This window comes from Pecten maximus, chromosome 18 (genome assembly GCF_902652985.1).
Source record: "Pecten maximus chromosome 18, xPecMax1.1, whole genome shotgun sequence".
NCBI lineage: Eukaryota > Metazoa > Mollusca > Bivalvia > Pectinida > Pectinidae > Pecten > Pecten maximus.
Genome location: NC_047032.1, coordinates 18,191,644 through 18,211,693, shown reverse-complemented (window position 1 = coordinate 18,211,693; position 20,050 = coordinate 18,191,644). Strand labels below are relative to the sequence as shown.

Sequence of the window (20,050 nt, the reverse complement as noted above, 5' to 3'; positions counted from 1 at the left end):
ACAGGGGACTGTAACATGGTACATGAATGTATGTATCTCCACTAAAGCTACCACAGGGGACTGTAACATGGTACATGAATGTATGTATCTCCGCTAAAGCTACCACAGGGACTGTAACATGGTACATGTATGTATGTTTCTCTGCTAAAGCTACCAAAGGGGACAGAAACATGGTACATGAATGTATGTATCTCCGCTAAAGCTACCACAGGGGACTGTAACATGGTACATGTATGTATGTCTCTCCGCTAAAGCTACCACAGGGGACTGTAACATGGTACATATATGTATGTCTCTCCGCTATAACTACCACATGGGACTGTAAGATGGTACATGCATGTATGTTTCTCTGCTAAAGCTACCACAGGGGACTGTAACATGGTACATGTATGTATGTCTCTTCGCTAAAGCTACCACAGGGGACTGTAACATGGTACATGTATGTATGTTTCTCTGCTAAAGCTACCAAAGGGGACAGAAACACGGTACATGTATGTATGTCTCCCCGCTATAACTACCACAGGGGACTGTAACATGGTACGCGTATGTATGTCTCCCCGCTATAGCTACCACAGGGGACAGTAACATGGTACATGTATGTATGTCTCCCCGCTATAACTACCACAGGGGACTGTAACATGGTACACGTATGTATGTCTCCCCGCTATAGCTAACACAGGGGACTGTAACATGGTACATGTATGTATGTCTCTTCGCTAAAGCTAACACAGGGGACTGTAACATGGTACATGTATGTATGTCTCTTCGCTAAAGCTAACACAGGGGACTGTAACATGGTACATGTATGTATGTATCTCTGCCATAGCTACCACAGGGGACTGTAACATGGTACATGTATGTATGTCTCTCCGCTATAACTACATGTACCACATGGGACTGTAACATGGTACATGTATGTATGTTTTCCGCTATAGCTACCACAGGGGACAGTAACATGGTACATGAATGTATGGCTCTCCGCTATAGCTACCACAGGGGACTGTAACATGGTACATGTATGTATGTCGTTCCGCTATAGCTACCACAGGGGACTGTAACATGGTACATGTATGTATGTCGTTCCGCTATAGCTACCACAGGGGACTGTAACATGGTACATGTATGTATGTCTCCCCGCTATAACTACGACAGGGGACTGTAACATGGTACATGTATGTATATCTCCCCGCTATAGCTACCACAGGGGACTGTAACATGGTACATGTATGTATGTCGTTCCGCTATAGCTACCACAGGGGACTGTAACATGGTACATGTATGTATGTCGTTCCGCTATAGCTACCACAGGGGACTGTAACATGGTACATGTATGTCTGTCTCTCCGCTATAGCTACCACAGGGGACTAACACGGTACATGTATGTATGTCTCTCTCTCCGTTATAACTACCACAGGGTACTGTAACATGGTACATGAATGTATGTATCTCAGCTATAACAACCACAGGGGACTGTAACATGATACATGTATGTATCTCTCTCCGCTATGGGTACTACAGCCGACTACGACATGGTTAGTATACCTGTTTTCGATTTAGCCACCACGGGGGACTGTAACATGGTACATGTATGTATGTCTCTCAGCTATAACTACCACAGGGGACTGTAACATGATACATGTATGTATGTCTCTCCGCTATGGGTACTACAGCCGACTACGACATGGTAAATATACCTGTCTTCGATTTACCTACCACGGGGGACTGTGAAATAATACCTGACTACCATTTATAAGATAATACTACCATAAACTGTAACATTGTACATGGATCTTTCCCTCATATAACTATCATAGGGGATAGCAACATGGCACTGGAAACAATGCAGTCTATGTGACCATAATTGACACCCAAAACGAGACAGCAATCCATGCCGCGCATGAATATATTCACCCACCGGAACTACTTGTAACTAACGTAAATCGGTTTGTTATGTTAATTAAAAAGTATCAAAAAGACATTTTATACAAAATTGTTACACAAATGATAAAAGAGTTGAACAGACTTTGTTTTTTTCGTATTATTTCAATGCACTTTTTTGTTTGCCAATCTGCACGTGACAAATGAATTTTGAAAAAATAGCTGTTCTATTTGTCGAACCCCATTGACGAAATCGCTGAATATTGGCATTTTTATGCTAACTCAATTTCATTTTTCAAAAATAACAAAACGAATATGTCGAGAATGTAAATTTCAGCATTAAACTGTTTTTTTTGGTGTCTATGGTCGATATAGATGCCAGAGCTTTGCAAACAAACATGTCATATTGTGCACGTTAAATAATGCCAGATTCCGATATAGTATATAACTACCACAGAGCACTCTAACATGATACCTTTCTACCATATAGAACATAAATACCACAGGGGACTGTACCATTCAACACACACCTGTCAGGGGATTGTAACATAATCCCTGTACACAATATAGTATATAGCTACCACAGGAGACTGTAACATGGTATTTATCTACCGTATAGTTCATGTCTACCACCGTGGAATGTAACAGTGTACATAGCTACCACGGGGGGCTGTGATATTGTACATAGCTACCACAGGGGACTGTAATATAGTGCATAGTTACGACATGGGACTGTAATATAATGCCTAGCTACGACATGGGACTGTGATATAGTACATAGCTACCACAGGGGACTGTAATATAGTGCATAGCTACCACAGGGGGCTGTAATATAGTACATAGCTACCACAGGGGACTGTACCATTGAAAACACATCTATCAGGGGATTGTAACATAATCCCTGTACACAATATAGTATATAGCTACCACAGGGGACTGTAACATTGTACATAGCTACAACAGGGAACTGTAATATAGTACATAGCTACCGCAGGGAACTGTAATATAGTACATAGCTACCACAGGGAACTGTAATATTGTACATAGCTACCACAGGGGACTGTTATAATGTACATAGCTACCACAGGGGACTGTAATATTGCACATAGCTACCACAGGGGACTGTAATATTGTACATAGCTACCACAGGGGACTGTAATATAGTACATAGCTACCACAGGGAACTGTAATATTGTACATAGCTACCACAGGGGACTGTAATATTGTACATAGCTACAACAGGGAACTGTAATATAGTACATAGCTACCACAGGGAACTGTATTATAGTACATAGCTACTACAGGGGACTGTGATATAGTACATAGCTACCACAGGGAACTGTAATAGTGTACATAGCTACCACAGGGGACTGTAATATTGTACATAGCTACAACAGGGAACTGTAATATAGTATATAGCTACCACAGGGGACTGTAATATTGTACATAGCTACCACAGGGGACTGTAATATAGTACATAGCTACCACAGGGAACTGTAATATTGTACATAGCTACCACAGGGGACTGTAATATTGTACATAGCTACCACAGGGAACTGTAATATAGTACATAGCTACTACAGGGGACTGTGATATAGTACATAGCTACCACAGGGGACTGTAATATAGTACATAGCTACCACAGGGGACTGTAACAGTGTACATAGCTACCACAGGGGACTGTGATATAGTACATAGCTACCACAGGGAACTGTAATATAGTACATAGCTACCACAGGGGACTGTACCATTGAACACACACCTGTCAGGGGATTGTAACATAATCAATGTCAGTAATATGATACATAGCTACCACAGGGAACTGTAACATAGTACATAGCTACCACAGGGAACTGTAATAGTGTACATAGCTACCACAGGAGACTGTTATAATGTACATAGCTACCACAGGGAACTGTAATAGTGTACATAGCTACCACAAGGAACTGTAATATAGTACATAGCTACCACAGGGGACTGTAATATAGTACATAGCTACCATAGGGGACTGTAATATTGTACATAGCTACCATAGGGAACTGTAATATAGTACATAGCTACCACATTGGACTCAATCTAATCAAAATCCAGATGGTCATTCCCACTCCGTTATATGAACATCTAACAACATCCCATAGGGGGTCACATTAGGGTGACCTTTGAGATGTGTGTATTTCACTTTCAGGGCGAATTGTCAATTTGTCGATGCCATCGAAGCAAACCATTTCGGCACAGCATGTGTAAAGCAATATGCTTTGATGGACGAAATGAATTGAAACAAACTGATAGATTATGCAAGTTATGCACTCTAGTCATGCTAATTCGGACATATACAATTCACTTCCAAGATTCTGGAAGTAGTCATTTGATTGGCTAATCCAAAAGGTCACCCCAACGTTACTCCTTATGGGATGTTGTTAAATGTTCATGTAACGTAGTGAGAATGACCATCTAGATTTTAATTAGATTGCATTGGACTGTTATAAATAAGTATATGTATACTATATTGTATTGGTGACTGTAGCATGATATTTTCTCCCCATTTCGTGAAAATTGCATTGCCCGTTCATCATGCACTATAATAATTCAGTCACAAATCTCTTATGAGTGTTTATATTTTGTTCATTTGGTTGTAACGTCTGTCACAAAGATGAATTTTACGTAGGCGCATTGCGCAATAAACATAATACTGCCCCAACACAATCCCCAACACAATCCAATGATTTCGGGGTATGCAGACACTTAATTATAAATGCTAATTCCCCCGAGATAGAGTATATATCACCGGAATTCGTATAGGTGACCGGATTTAAAAGTACAAAGGAGATCCGGGAGGTACAATTGTAGCTCCAGAAAGCTAACAGGGTTACATAAATATGCGTATTTATATACAAATAATAATTTTGTAGATTATCCGATACCAGCATATTGTGTGGTAGGAAATATAGAGGTTCAGGGCCTACATGTACATATATATTCATGTAGGAGATTTATACTTTACACTCACAAACAAAACATGTCGACAACAATAGAGTCCACAGTAGTTCGATTATCTGGAATCTATTCTGGATTCTAGACACCGATATGATACTCTAAGGTCTAATGATTTCATAGAACCAATCATCGGACTTCGGCAGAATGAACATCCTTCTGACAATAACGTAAAGCCATGCGAGAGGAATGCTCGAGTCTCTCAATGACATTCGTGTTAACCCCACCTCAACACCTCCTACTCATATACAGTATTGTATTTATGCGCGATAAGGGCTTTTACAGGTATTTGAATTGAAAAATGGGGGTGGGGATGGGGGATCATCTTTGTTTTCAACAAAATAACACTTTTGTAAAATACTGAAAAAGTAAAATTTGTGTTTAAATCGTATGTTGTGTGCTCATTGTTAATCATATCACGAAGAACTATATCGTGTTTTGCTGGATGCATATGTTATTGGGGAGGTGGAGTGGGGACGGGGATGGGGGTTGGGGGGAGGGTGGGAGGGTGGGGGGGGGGGTGGGGGGGGGGGGGGGGGGGGGGGGTAGCTCAGTTGGTTAGAGTGCCGGTCAAGCAACGTGCGATGCAGTTCCGAGAGGCGTGTTTGACGCATCCTAACCGTGTCAGTTTGTGTTCCTCCGGAAGCCTCCCGTATGTTGTTTATTTAGGTAGTCAGCAACTACTACACGGAGACCCGAAAAAACCTCAAAATGACTCTTATAGTGATAATAATCAAATACATGTACAATTATTATGTAACTAAGACACTACTTATGTAAGTATAAGTGTACTCTATACCCAATATCAGAATATCTAGTCTAAATCATAACGCAACTTTTTCATTCCGAACTATTTCATAAGTCATATTCGATGCTTGCTGAATATGCCTGTTGGTTCCGTTGTCACCATCCTAGTTTTCATTTTTGAAAATGTACCTCAAACAGGTATTGACATAGATTTGTATGGCGGGTGCCGTTGATAAAGTAGAATATTCTTACTATTCCGGAACACCTGGTTCTATTTTCCTACTACGTTTCCAAGGGTTTCCATTCAGATCTATATTTATGTTAATATTTGCCCTCGCTTAGAAATAGCCTACAATGGGAAAAAATATGTCGTTGTTTGCAAAGTAGCTTTTGGTTGGCTGATGTAGCTGCGTAATAGTTACATATAGACCATCAATAAAGGTGGAGCTCCACAGGAATTCAGTGTGAATAGTAATTGAAATTACAAGGATTATCTTGAATTTATGTTATGGAATTATAACACAAAAAACTGGAGGGAACTCTTATCTTCAATCGCTAATTAATTAAGTATGAAAAGTATTATGAGAGTACAATCCGGGTTTTTGTATAAATAACAACTTAATATTTGAGTACGTGTATATATCTTGTGATCTAAACTACTTGGAAAGGTTTCCTATTATTGCGGAAGACATTTATAAAGTTCTCCAAGTGATTGGTCCACTGAGCAGACCTCTGAATTGGTTCAATACACATGCAGCAAACAGTATTGGTTGTTTCTTTTTCAGCATTGCCCAACCAACTATAGACTAATTAGCTAAACCATCTGTTTTACATAAAATTCAAGGAACCGTGACGTAGCGTCCTTTAAAAGCTGTGCTGTAAAATATCTCGCCCTCAACTTTCGTTACAACATACCTACTTAAAGCCGGTCGAAAGGTGAGCATATGTATCATTTTTCCTCATAGGCGTATCGTTACTTGTGGTTAGAAATATCTAGTCATTTCTTGTTTTTTTTTTATTGTTGCGGTCAATAATTGTAATCCCCTAGATAAGATGAATTACAATATAACAATAAAGTTCCGTGCCTCGTGCAGGGTTTGTATAGTCATTATAACAAATTGTCCAGATTGCTGTCCCCTAACGACAAATAGAGGTTACACAACGAGTGGTTGTTGGATATGGAATTTATTTCACACAAGTAAGTTATTTTTTAAAAGTTACAAAAGACACGAGCTTTAGCGAGTGTTTTTTGCAACTTTTAAAAAATAACTTACGAGTGTGAAATAAATTCCATATCCAACAATTTCGAGTCGTGTGACCTGTTTCTACCACAATAATATCGGCTTGAATCAAAGGGAAACGTGGCCAAGTATAATTTCGCGTATGCAAATAAAGTGTACCGGCGACGTCCGGGACCCGGTGATGTGACGTCATTAGATTATTGATGACGTCAATAACAATTGCAGCTTGGGTGAAAGTTCACCGTGTTAGCCAATCGAAATGCGTACAGAGTTTATACCACGTGTGGTATAAACAGATTGTTAATCAACGGCTGTAATGATTAACTGATGGTCTGAGAGTTGAATAACACGGGGTATTGTGGTAGAAATAGAGGTTACACAACGAGTGGTTGTTGGATATGGAATTTATTTCACACGAGTAAGTTATTTTTTCAAAGTTACAAAAGACACGAGCTTTAGCGAGTGTTTTTTGCAACTTTTGAAAAATAACTTACGAGTGTGAAATAAATTCCATATCCAACAATCACGAGTCGTGTGACCTGTTTCTACCACAATAATATCGGCTTGAATCAAAGGGAAACGTGGCCAAGTATAATTTCGCGTATGCAAATAAAGTGTACCGGTGACGTCCGGGACCCGGTGATGTGACGTCATTAGATTATTGATGACGTCAATAACAATTGCAGCTTGGGTGAAAGTTCACCGTGTTAGCCAATCGAAATGCGTACAGAGTTTATACCACGTGTGGTATAAACATATTGTTAATCAACGGCTGTAATGATTAACTGATGGTCTGAGAGTTGAATAACACGGGGTATTGTGGTAGAAATAGAGGTTACACAACGAGTGGTTGTTGGATATGGAATTTATTTCACACGAGTAAGTTATTTTTTCAAAGTTACAAAAGACACGAGCTTTAGCGAGTGTTTTTTGCAACTTTTGAAAAATAACTTACGAGTGTGAAATAAATTCCATATCCAACAATCACGAGTCGTGTGACCTGTTTCTACCACAATAATATCGGCTTGAATCAAAGGGAAACGTGGCCAAGTATAATTTCGCGTATGCAAATAAAGTGTACCGGTGACGTCCGGGACCCGGTGATGTGACGTCATTAGATTATTGATGACGTCAATAACAATTGCAGCTTGGGTGAAAGTTCACCGTGTTAGCCAATCGAAATGCGTACAGAGTTTATACCACGTGTGGTATAGACATATTGTTAATCAACAGCTGTAATGATTAACTGATGGTCTGAGAGTTGAATAACACAGGGTATTGTGGTAGAAACTGATTTTAAAGATTGTTAACGCATTGATTGTAAATTTTTCTGAAAGTTATTCATAGATATTGATACAAACTATTTTAGAATATACTTTGGATGGTTAGCATAAAAAAAACCTAATAAACATTTTAAAATGTGTAACACACCAAAATAGACGTGTTCCTTTGAAATATCTAAAATGAATGTAATCTTCGATGATATATTTTTTTTTTAATTTTTAATTTAATTTTATTCTGTCTAAAAATGTTTTAAGGTTATATTTTTCACATGATATCTGATATATATAATCCTTAGAATATTGTTAAGATGAAAATGTATGTCTGTTCCCAATCAAAATGTCAATTATCTTACAGCAACACATTTTGTCTATTTCACAATAAAGAAATACTGATATTTTGGTAACAAATAGAGGATTGAAAAGAGCGAAAAAAATGTCTACTTATTAGCTTAGGGTAGCAGGAATTTCTCTTCATGTCCATTCAGAGAGCAAGAGTTCTTTAGATTCGAAACCCCAGCTAGGGCAGGGTATTTTAATTCTAGTCATTAACCAGTATCCTGAAAACTTACATACTAAGTTACTTGTACTGTTTTTGTTTACATGTAAATCAGTGATTCTGTTACCGGTTTTATACCAGTTGGAGCGGTATTTTTGTTGATTGATCATCATCTAAATAAAGATTAAAGTGTTATCACTTTTAAGAACTTAAAACTTGAGCTGTATGACGTAAACAGGATAGCGTCCTTGAGTAATGAAATGTTAAAGAGGCTTGCCCGCAGAGAGATCAGAAAAATTGGCTAATAGAAAAAGATTTTTTACAGATGACAGATTGTTGGAATTGTTGAGTTTTTCATTTTATTTTCCTTATAAAACGCTGAAAAGTGATATTAAAACCTCATTTTTAAATATTATTTATTTAATCGCAACCCGCAATAAGTCTAATTTGATTGACACATCAAAGAAACAAGCACGTGCACAGTGCCGCACAGTGATAACTTCAAAGGCAGCGGCGATTTACAAAGAAGATTTGCCGTTATATTCCATACATTTCCCTCTCAGGTTGAGTTTTAAAACGTCTTTTAAATACATATTCTGTAATTGTTTTCAAGAAATAAAGTCGGAAAGCCTCTAATTTTGTCACATAGAAACGTGTACTGAAGTTTATTTAGTGATCGGAGATGTGCCGTTTACCGGTCCGTCTGCGGGTAAGCCTCTTTAACATTAATGTAATATACGTTCGCATTGGTGTTAGACAGGCACAATGAGCCTATCAAACAAAGCTGTTTGTGAGAAATGATAATTGTCTTCACATCTACCCGTCCAGGTAATATGATGTAATCCATTTCATATTTTCGCAGAAACCGGACATACAATATACCCGTCTGTCCGATATATGTAATCTGCGTATATATACATATACACGTATGTGAAGGTAAACCTAACGTCTTTGAACTTGAGAGGTATTTTTCACGGGCATATTGTTTTAATTAAACTTTAAAACAAATCAATACCGTTTGCAAAGTATCAAATGAAAACATTATCATTATCAAGCCTGTCTGTGTAAGTATACATGTTGTAAAAAGGTTAATTTTAATTTGAGAATATAAGAAGTGCGTTCCTGATTTATTTGATACAATATGTAAATATTAATCAAGGTATAGTCAAACCAGAATGACCTGTCGCGTTGACATTTTCGTGGAATATTCAAAGTGGGTAGCTCCATTTGTACACAGGTGTGTTAGCAAAACATTAGTTGGTTTGGTTTATTTTGTTTAACGTCCTATTAACATCTAAGATCATTTAAGGACGGCCTCCTGTGCGTGCGACATGTATGAGTGTGGTGAGTGCGTATGTGTGTTTTGGGAGGCTGCGGTATGTTCGTGTTAAGTCGCCTTGTGATAGGCCGGAACTTTTGCCGATTTAAAGTGCTATCTCACTGAAGCATACTGCCGAAGACACCCAGCAGCACACCCCACCCGGTCACATTATACTGACAACGGGCCAACCAGTCGTCCCACTCCAAATATGCTGAGCGCTAAGCAGAAGTAGCAACTACCATTTTTAAAGACTCTGGTATGTCTCGACTAGGGGACAGAACCAAAAGCCTTCCTCACAGGGGCGAACGCTCAACTAAAAGCCAAAAGTGAGGCAATGTCAAGGGAGACGTTAGGAAGAAGAAAGTTGTCAAGAAAGAAGAGAAAAGATAAGATCCCAAATTTAGTCGCCTCTTACGATCATGCAATGGGGGCAGCAGGTACAATTCTTACGCCCTACCTGCAGGGCAGCAGCAAAAACATTAGTGGCGAACTTGATTCTAGCTTGGCGTTTGTGCCGTTTGCCGGTTATGAGCTTGCAGCCATTCAGGTACATTCAAGCAAAGCGAATAAACATACGAATAAGCATATTTCCAAAGTATTATTAACATCGAACGCTTCAGAACATTCAAAATCAACTTATTTTGCAATATATATGACTAAAATAGCCTGACAAGCTCAAAACAAGTTGAAATTCCTTAACTTATCACTTAATCTAATCTTTCGGTTCAACATGACGCCATCTTGTTTGCCGGTGTGCCGGTGCTTCCAAACCGGCAGGAATTTACGCCGATCGGCACGTGCCGAAATTGTGCGCGCATATTCGGAAAACAATCAAGTAATTTTACCGCCTTTCCGCCTAGCCGCCGGCACCCGGGCACGTCAGAATCAAGTTTGCCCATTGAGTAGGAATACCACTGTGTCCAACAGGGTGCTGTTTTAGACCATTCGTTTTTTTTTACAATTTTATATTGTCAACACAGGGATTGTATCATTTATTTTTGATGCATGGTTTACACATATTCAAGTAACTATGTGATAATAGTTCACATATTAACAGTTTTGTCGCTAAATCTAGACCAGTAGAAATACAAATGATGCAGCTGATGATAAGGTTACATTATAAACAGATATTATAACAGATATACATGTATATATACAAAACACATATTTCTCCTAAATGACTATAGACTCGTCTGTTATCAATATGCTAATAAAAGTTCAATACGATAGGTCATTCTGGTCGGACTATAACAGAATCTATCAATTTTACGAAGGAAATATTTTTTTAAGCTCAGAATATCAGGTTTTACAATTATATTTCTATCAAGTTTAGAAGACTCTGTACGATTTTTAGCGATTAATCAAAATTTTACAATGTATAGTGAATATTCTTAAAATATGAGATATGTCTGTGTTAGTTTAATAAATTGGACCCATATAATGTTATGTAGCTTAGAACAGAACTGACCGAAAGTGTGAAAAAAACATCTTTGGGTACATAAATGCTAATATTACTATGAATGTATATGTTATGATAGGTATTGATAATAACGAATTAAGAGTTTGTGCGTTTTATATAACCTATCAATCACAGGGGCTTGGCACGATTTTCCAAATGATGGTCCATGTATATATATATATATTTATGTATTAGACACTATAATACATATATATATGGACCATCATTTGGAAAATCGTGCCAAGCCCCTGTGCTATCAATAGTATTACTTAAAATTAAGTTTATTTCGATTCATCTGCATACGTGTAGCAATCGTAAACAATATCAAAGAAACTACTGCATAAAGTGCATTGAATTTAAAAAAAAGTTTTGCATTTCAACTTGACATGTCATGTCAATTATTGATATATTTTAAACCGGATCTAGGGAGATAAGAGAATAAAAGACCGTCTACCTTGTCCTATTTATCACCACAAGCGGATGTACCCTGTGAGCCAAGTCACACGGATGTACGCCTACGCACGGGTCTATATTTACACCGTACATATTGAAATATTCGGGTTACAAAACTGTATACAGCTTTTCAATCTACATGCATATACGATATACATATATACAGTTGTACTAGCATCAGGTACATCAGGTTTAGTGCACAAACAAGTTAGTTCTACTGTAATACAATTTGAACACCTGTGTAGTACGATGTTAAAATAAAGTGAACTACAGTGTTAGTTCTAGTTCAGAAGCTAATGAACGTCGGATAGGTCACACTGACATAGCCTTATATTTTAAAATCGGTAGCTTGGTTTTTTTCTGTTTAATCAACTTACTCAAATACGCATTTAATATCTAGATAGTTCCGTTCTGTCCATAGTTAAGGCGTATATAACCGTAGAAATCCTACTCATTAAACGGTAATTTCTTTTTATAAATAGGGAATTGGGCTCAAATATAGCGATGCACGGGAAATTGTAACGCTATTATTTAGTACTGGTTAAGGTATTTTCAAAACATGACAGCGGACACTTTAAATGTAAGCAATACAGGAAAACTCTTATATATGATACATTTAAGGAAATCACGCCTGATAAGGTTCCTAAGCTTAGTTTTGTGTGAAACACTAACCTCTTAGTTGTTTAAGAATGTGATTTCTTATTGATCTGAAACACATACTTAGATATCTCGTCGCATGTTATACAGAGCAAGTTTGGTATTCGGTAAAATTTCCTGCCCGAATCCGCAACATAACTCGAAGTGTGAAAACACTAACCTCTTAGTAAGTAGGTATATCTTTAAGAGTGTGGCTTTATAATTCATATGAAACGCATACTTCAGAACATGTTATTGTTGCTTTGGTGTCTGTTTTGTTTCTGTTACTTTTATTTCCACTGTAAATTGACGGCGACGTTTTGTAGAGAGATAGAGAGATATTTTCACCGAGAATTGTCTTATTGATTGCATGAGGCTGTATTGTGTGCAGCAATAGGTCGACATAAAAGGCAGCTAATTAATTAGCTTAATTTATGCTTGCGAGAACTTAAGAATAATTTCGTTTGAAAAGTTAAATATTAAATTTCGATTTTAAATATTGGCCTGATGTCAGTCCGTATGTAATTTTGTTGAGTTGCGATAAGTAATGGGTAAGCATGAGAATAGTGGTACTATGTAAGGGGTAAGCATCTTTAACTGGGTAAGCATGAGAATAGTGGCACTATGTAAGGGGTAAGCATCTTTAACTTTGTTAGTGTTTGTAAACAAAGAGGTATATATTTCTGGACAATTTGATTGGTTGAAATTCTAAGTTAAATATAAAAATCATCTTGCGCATGCGCACTGCATATCAAGAAAAGAAAATCCTTTGTTCGCGCCAGTTCTTTTTCGTTATTCTTAGTGCTTTCTAGATAATTTTGAATTACCCACCCACTTTCCAACCCCATTACTTAGAACTTACATTGTACATTGTTATGTACGTGTTTAGAATTTATTTTACTTGTTTAGATGTTACTGGCGGATTTTTACATCCCCACTAGGGCGAAATGTTGTATAACCTACTTGTAGGGGAAAACATTGTACTTTGAATTTATAATGTGTTATGTAATTGATATAAGTTGTTCTATGAATATTATTAAATGTCACCTAGGGTGGCCATTTTCAATGTCTATATGTATTGTGTTATTTTTAAGTTTGAGGAACATAAAGTACAATAACGCGATAGACAATAAAGCAGGAATCCCACTTTGAAAGCGTACAATTATAAAGTGGAAACTATTACTCTCCTCAAACCATGATAACCACAATATTACAATGTTCAACGTATACTATCATACCTTGTAATAAAAGCCAAAATTCATACACTGTTCATACAATAACATTCATCCTACAGTGATATACAGAATTTTATAATACTATTTCAATGGTATAATACACAGTATTACATTCAATTATTGAATGCACGCAGTATGGTTTTCTGTCAAATATATCAGCATAGTTTTAAAATCACTCTGTTTAAACAACAGCGTAACCTCGTTTTAGACAACTGTTTCATTAAAGTTAAAAAATACTAATACTTGAGTTAGTGTGATGTTATTGGTTGTTCTAAATGGATTTTACACTCATATCCGGTCAAAACACAAAAGTGGGCAGATTGTGTTTTATGAGCAGGGGAACAATCCACCAATCACAAGTACACGTTACCCACATAAAACTGAGATAACGCGTCTATATAAACAGGGTGTATAGGGAATATTATACACTGGGGAATCTGCACCTTGCAGGACACGTGTGTTGAAAGGTAAGTACATGTACCGCCAGCTGGTTCATTTACAGCAGAACTGTTATTAGCTAGGATTTTACGTAAGACATATTGGTACCTTTAAATATCAATTTGATAATATGTATTTAAACATCTTTAGCGACAATGATCGTCTAGTATTTTTCAGTGATGTAAAAAATGTAAAACCACGGAAGGACTGCCAGAGTTATGTTTAGTTTTGTTTATGTTTGGCCATTGAGCAGATATTGTTATTTTAGGACGGCTGCTCCAAATGGTAAGATGTCTGGGAGGCGTGTGTGTATTTTGGGAGACTGTGGTATTTCCGTGTTTGTGTCCTTGTGATAGCGCCGACTTAATATTGCTACTTTTGTATATGAACCAACTTCACTGAAGCATATAGTCAACGACATTCAGGGAAATATATTAGCCATAAACAAATGTTTGATATTAAAAACATAGACGATAAAACAGTATATAAAGAATAAATACACACCGAGGAATATAATCTAAAAGAATAAAAAAACTACAAAATGTATATCGAGACACATGGTAAACGGGTATCGTGAGACAAGTCTTGATTAGATATCCTTTACTTGTAGTCATGTTAATTAATGATTGATGTTTAAAAGTTTTATCAATCAATATTTACTATGTTTAAAAGAATCATAAATATCATATCAAAACCAACATAAAGTGTCGTCCATTTAAGCAATGAACATAGGCTTCCCATGGTGCATTTGCCCAACATACATCGTGTCTTACTATTTTCGTCAATTTGAAAAAATAACCAATTACCGATTTTAAAGTGTCGTATGGCAAAAGTTCAGCTGAGAAAATGGTTCGTCGAAGAACATGATTATCGACATTTTGTGTTTCTTTCATCGGTTAATATCGTATATTTGATATTGAACATATCAAAAATTCATTTTTAGATAGATCAATTCAAGCAAAGCTATTTCCTTGTAAACTACAATTAGGGATTGAATAATGTTGTGTTGAGGTGTATGGGGGTATAAACCTCAATAGGTCTTGAGACAAATTTTATGAACTGCGATTTTGTACAATATTTTGTCTTTGACAAATAGGGACTTGTGCAAGTCTACCACAGAACTTGCCGAAATGTACGTCATCACTCTTCGTCTACATATGGTTAATACTTTCAGGGATTTCATTCGTGAACAAACTTAATAACGAATTAAAACAAATATTAGTTTTAAAGGAATTTATTTCATATAGATATGATCACTTTTGAAAAGGAATTAAAAAAATATAGTCCAAGCTCGACAAATGTATTCCTTCGCCGGACTTGATATAGTTCATTGCAAAAATGACTTGAGTTAACTGTGGTAGGTTCATTGAGTCTGAATTGAGTGGAAATATAAATATAATTGTGTGACGTCAGAGAAAAGACATTAGTTTACTCGACAATCTGTAGAACGCGACAAACAAACTGTTTAAGACAAATTTCACTGTCATTCTCAAAGACATGGTCGCGTCTAGCAGACTACAGATTGACATTTTTGCGGTCGGCCGCCATGTTTAGGTGTGGAAATTGAACACGCACAAATCGAAAATGGGGTCTCATTGCATCTGCCCACCGTGCATATTGCTGCTATTTTGACTAAAATAACATTAAAACCACCGTTGATTGTATAATAAACCAGGTAATTTTTGCGCATTTTTCGGGCGAATTAATTTCGCGAAAACAAAATCGTCGCAAAGCGAAATAAATAGCTTCGATAACAGGTGCGTTATGTATTTTATGACTGCATGAAAACGCGAAATTAAGAGAAGATGGTTTACTGCATAAATATTTACCCGCATGTTATCAGTAATCGTACCTAATTTGGTGATTTCTCGCAGAATTTCAATATTTCCAGTTGTTGTGAATTGTGTTACCATGTATGACACAATTATAAAAAGAAAATATATATCATTTGGGTATTGTCGTATGTTTAATTTCAAATCCAAAGAAAACTTCAAACTATCATCAAACGAATTAAAAATATGCTTTACAGTCTGAAGTGCAATTGAAAACAATAATGCTACATTGATCACAGGTATGTAGATATGTGGCGGACAATACCTGTAAAACACATTAATTTTATCACATAATTATCAGCAACGTGCCAAATGTGGCGTATACCTTTATGTCCTGTTCAACATAGTATAACAAGACGTATCTACATATATAGTTCAGCCTGCCCGGGAGGTTAATGTTCTAAGGTTTACAAATAGGCATGCGTTTGGGTTTTGAAATGAAATGAATATGAAAATTGCTCTAAATGAAAAAAAAAACACAATTGTTCTTCAGGAAGATAAATGGCCTACTAAGACTCAATGTGGACTCATACGGTACCGTAAAATTCGAACTCCAAATACATGAAAGTGAGGAAATGACAACTTTGTATAAGATCTCCAAAGATCGTGTGGGCACCATTATTCAGGATCGGTATAATAAACGGGATGTAATGGAGGCTACTATATACCATCAACTTCCTGTAAATATTTCATGTACATTTTCGCTGGGTGCTTATTTTTTATGTTTTATTTTTTTTATTTTTTTGATAACCGCAAATATAGCGAAATTGAACCCACGGCGAATATTACTCACTATACAGTACGTGCGGATGTATTCTTTGGAAGTTAGAGAAGTGAGAGGAAAAATGTTAAATACACCCATACATTTGACACAAGCAATTTGACATATATTTTTGTTCTAAAAAGGTTCGCCGTGACCAAAACCAAGAGGTCAAAAAATTGCAAGTAAGAGATATCATATAAAGCTAATAAATTTATTATACATTTTCCGTATGCAGAATCGTATGTTTAAACTATAACAACTTTTGTTTTAATATTACTTGCAGAATAATAAAACTGTTAAAAATAAGAACAATGGCGACAAAATTCAGCAGTGATCCTACATGGACCAAACCAATGCCTGTCAATGGGCAAGGGATCTTCACCTTCAATATTACAAGGAGCAGTCCATTCTTGATCGTAGTGACCAAAGCGTCATCAACTGACAGCATCAGGCTCACCATTGGTAGCAACTTCGCCGAGTTTGGGATCACAGAAAACAATGTTTACAGAATACTTGAACGAACCGAGCAACCAGACAGCGGGTATGACGCAGGAAGGAAGATTTCCTATTGGTTCAGTTACAACAGGGATAGCCTAGTTTTGAAATACGGCAAAGGCTACACAATGGAGGAAACCACGTGCCTTCAGTACGACTTTCTTGCAGGAGCAACGCCTGTCGAGCAAGAAGAAATCAGAAGTCGATATCAGGGTCTTTTCAATGCGGAGGATCAAGGCTTGGTGCGCCTGTACGATTCCGTTACCTTGCATTTGGTTGGCTGTTCAGTATCTATGTCCGCTGATCGTAAGTACCGAGTTTTATCAAATCTAATTTTACAGGTAGCCGATACAGTAAATGTAATTAAAATGACATTGCAATGATTATAACATAAACATGTATATAATGAAATATGACAGATAATCATATGATCAGTTCGTTTTGAAAACAGTTCTAAAACCATTAGGTATTGTATTTCAAAAATATTTCATTGAAATGAGTTTTCAATTGAATGCCAGGTGTTCTGGTAATGTAAGTAGGGCATGGTCAAAGTAATTAGATTGGACATCAGGTTTGAATATTTTCCATTTTAGTGATAGACATTGAGAAGAAGGTTGCCTTCCGAAAGAATCCATTCATCTGCAATCTATCTCCTGTCGTCTTGGATAGCGCTCAGGCGACCCTATTCACACTGGATAACAGCAGTTACACCCTGACAGGTGAATACAAATATGATTCATAGATGATTTAACGAAACGTATTAGTAAATGACTATTGGACGCCCATTTTTATTAAGTGTAGTCTGACCATGTCAGTATACAAAACAGGAAATGTATACAACAATTTTTTGTCCCGACCACACCCGCCATACAAATCTAGGTCCCGACGACACACGCCATACAAATCTAGGTCCCGACGACACCAGCCATACAAATCCAGGTCCCGACGACACCCGCCATACAAATCTAGGTCCCGACGACACCCGCCATACAAATCTAGGTCCCGACGACACCCGCCATACAAATCTAGGTCCCGACGACACCCGCCATACAAATCTAGGTCCCGACGACATCCGTCATACAAATATAGGTCAAAACCGGGTTAAATAATATTCTCAAAACGATATCTAGTATGATGACAACGGAATAAATAAGTAGGCATATAAACAAGCGTCATATCGCAGAAGGAAATAAAATGTTTCCAGATTAGATAAGGTTCTTTAGATATACAGACTTTAGCTAATCCAGTACCTCAATACACCGCCAACATTTGTAAGGTTCTTTTCTTGTACTTTTGCATTGAACAGGAAGTCTTCCCGCTGCATGCAAAGAGCTGTACGACAACATCCGTAACTGCGAGTTAAACTGGCCACCGGAAGTGGATGATGTACTTCTCTCTGACGCCATCAGGTTCAGTATCGAAACCGACGGCTGCCTCCTCAACAACAAGCTGAAGGAGAAAGCTGGGGAATTCGGCCCAGGAAGTGGAGCAGAGGAGACTTACCTACGGGTGACACTAGGACATAGTCTCGGAAATTCTCCAGGAATACCGTACGTCCTCGAGATTTGGCCGTCAAAACACTACAGTCCAATCCATAACCATGGGAACGCGAACGCTGTCATCAAAGTCTTGTTTGGCCAAATTAACATTTCCATTTACAATAAGCAGACAACAGAGCAAGATGCAACCCCTTTGAAAGTTTTTGATGCCTTCAAAGGAAACGTTACCTGGATCAGCAGGGATTGGTTCCAAACACACAAGCTATGGAACAATACCGAAGACTTTTGCGCCACCATCCAATGTTACAATTACGACGCGGGGGACACAACTCACTGGCCATACTTCGACTACGTTGGCGAGAACAGCACCATTGAAGAGTTTCTGCCGAACTCTGACTTCACTTTTAAAGATATGCGCCAAAAGGTACTTGATGAATATCGGAACGCATGTAGCCGGGTAAATCCACCACAATAGGGACATCCGGTCAATATCAGACACATTATTTAAAAAGTGTCAGAAATGTAGAAGATTGTTGGAAACCACAATGACACTACCCTGGCTTTGTTTTATGACTTTTTATGAATGGTGGGTTTTCGAAATGGAGTATCAAACTTAGTCATTCATACGGTTTATATCTAATATGCAATGTTAGCAGCTAGCACATTAATATCAAATATATCATAAACATTTTAACTACATGTATATACACCTTGTAGTATATTTAGTGTACACCTTTCAAAATATATCTGTCTACAAATATGTGTACTGGATATAAGTTGTTTAATTTCTATAACCAGAACATTATCATGCTCAAAAGCCGACTGTGTGATGTCACTCCAAATATTAGCTCTTGCTTCTCTTCAGAAGTGTATTGTATTTTGTATAATTAAAGTAACAGTTCCTTTCATCGCATTCCTTAAGGAAGCCTGTTGATGTAATAATTAGGAAAATGTCTTTATTGTCTTTTTAACATTACAATATCAGCAGAATGGTTCACGGCGGATGTGTTGTCCAATAACCATTCATACATGTTCTCACTTTAAATGGCTCTCATCCTTAATCAGGGAGAATTTTGTAGTTTGAGTAATGTCCTGGCTAACAATCAACGCGATATTTCCACAGAAGTACCATAATTTTATTACCTATAACCGAAAATATAATGCCAGTCTTTGCTTGATATCAATTTTTAAATACAAAACAAAATATAATCAGTCGTTACAATTCTTTATTTTCTATTACTTCATTGTTGACCCAGAAGGAATGTAATTCGAAAATGTTAGAT

At 37.2% G+C, this 20,050-nt stretch overlaps 1 protein-coding gene across 1 annotated transcript; it reads left to right on the top strand.

Annotated features, from left to right (window-relative positions):
• Positions 1-14,112: 14,112 nt before the first annotated feature.
• LOC117316610 lies at positions 14,113-19,984 on the top strand. Its single transcript, XM_033871281.1, has 4 exons — positions 14,113-14,207; positions 17,057-17,574; positions 17,862-17,987; positions 18,575-19,984. Exons 2-4 carry the CDS (start codon positions 17,085-17,087, stop codon positions 19,240-19,242), a joined length of 1,284 nt encoding a protein of 427 aa, XP_033727172.1. The 5' UTR covers positions 14,113-14,207; positions 17,057-17,084; the 3' UTR covers positions 19,243-19,984.
• The last annotated feature ends 66 nt before the right edge of the window (positions 19,985-20,050 follow it).

Bases quoted from the DNA above. Each gene is read 5' to 3' on its own strand.
- LOC117316610 (XM_033871281.1), top strand. From the start codon at position 17,085: ATGGCGACAAAATTCAGCAGTGATCCTACATGGACCAAACCAATGCCT. The intron at 17,575-17,861 runs GTAAGTACCGAG...TTTCCATTTTAG, and splicing joins AGTATCTATGTCCGCTGATC to TGATAGACATTGAGAAGAAG. The intron at 17,988-18,574 runs GTGAATACAAAT...TGCATTGAACAG, and splicing joins CAGCAGTTACACCCTGACAG to GAAGTCTTCCCGCTGCATGC.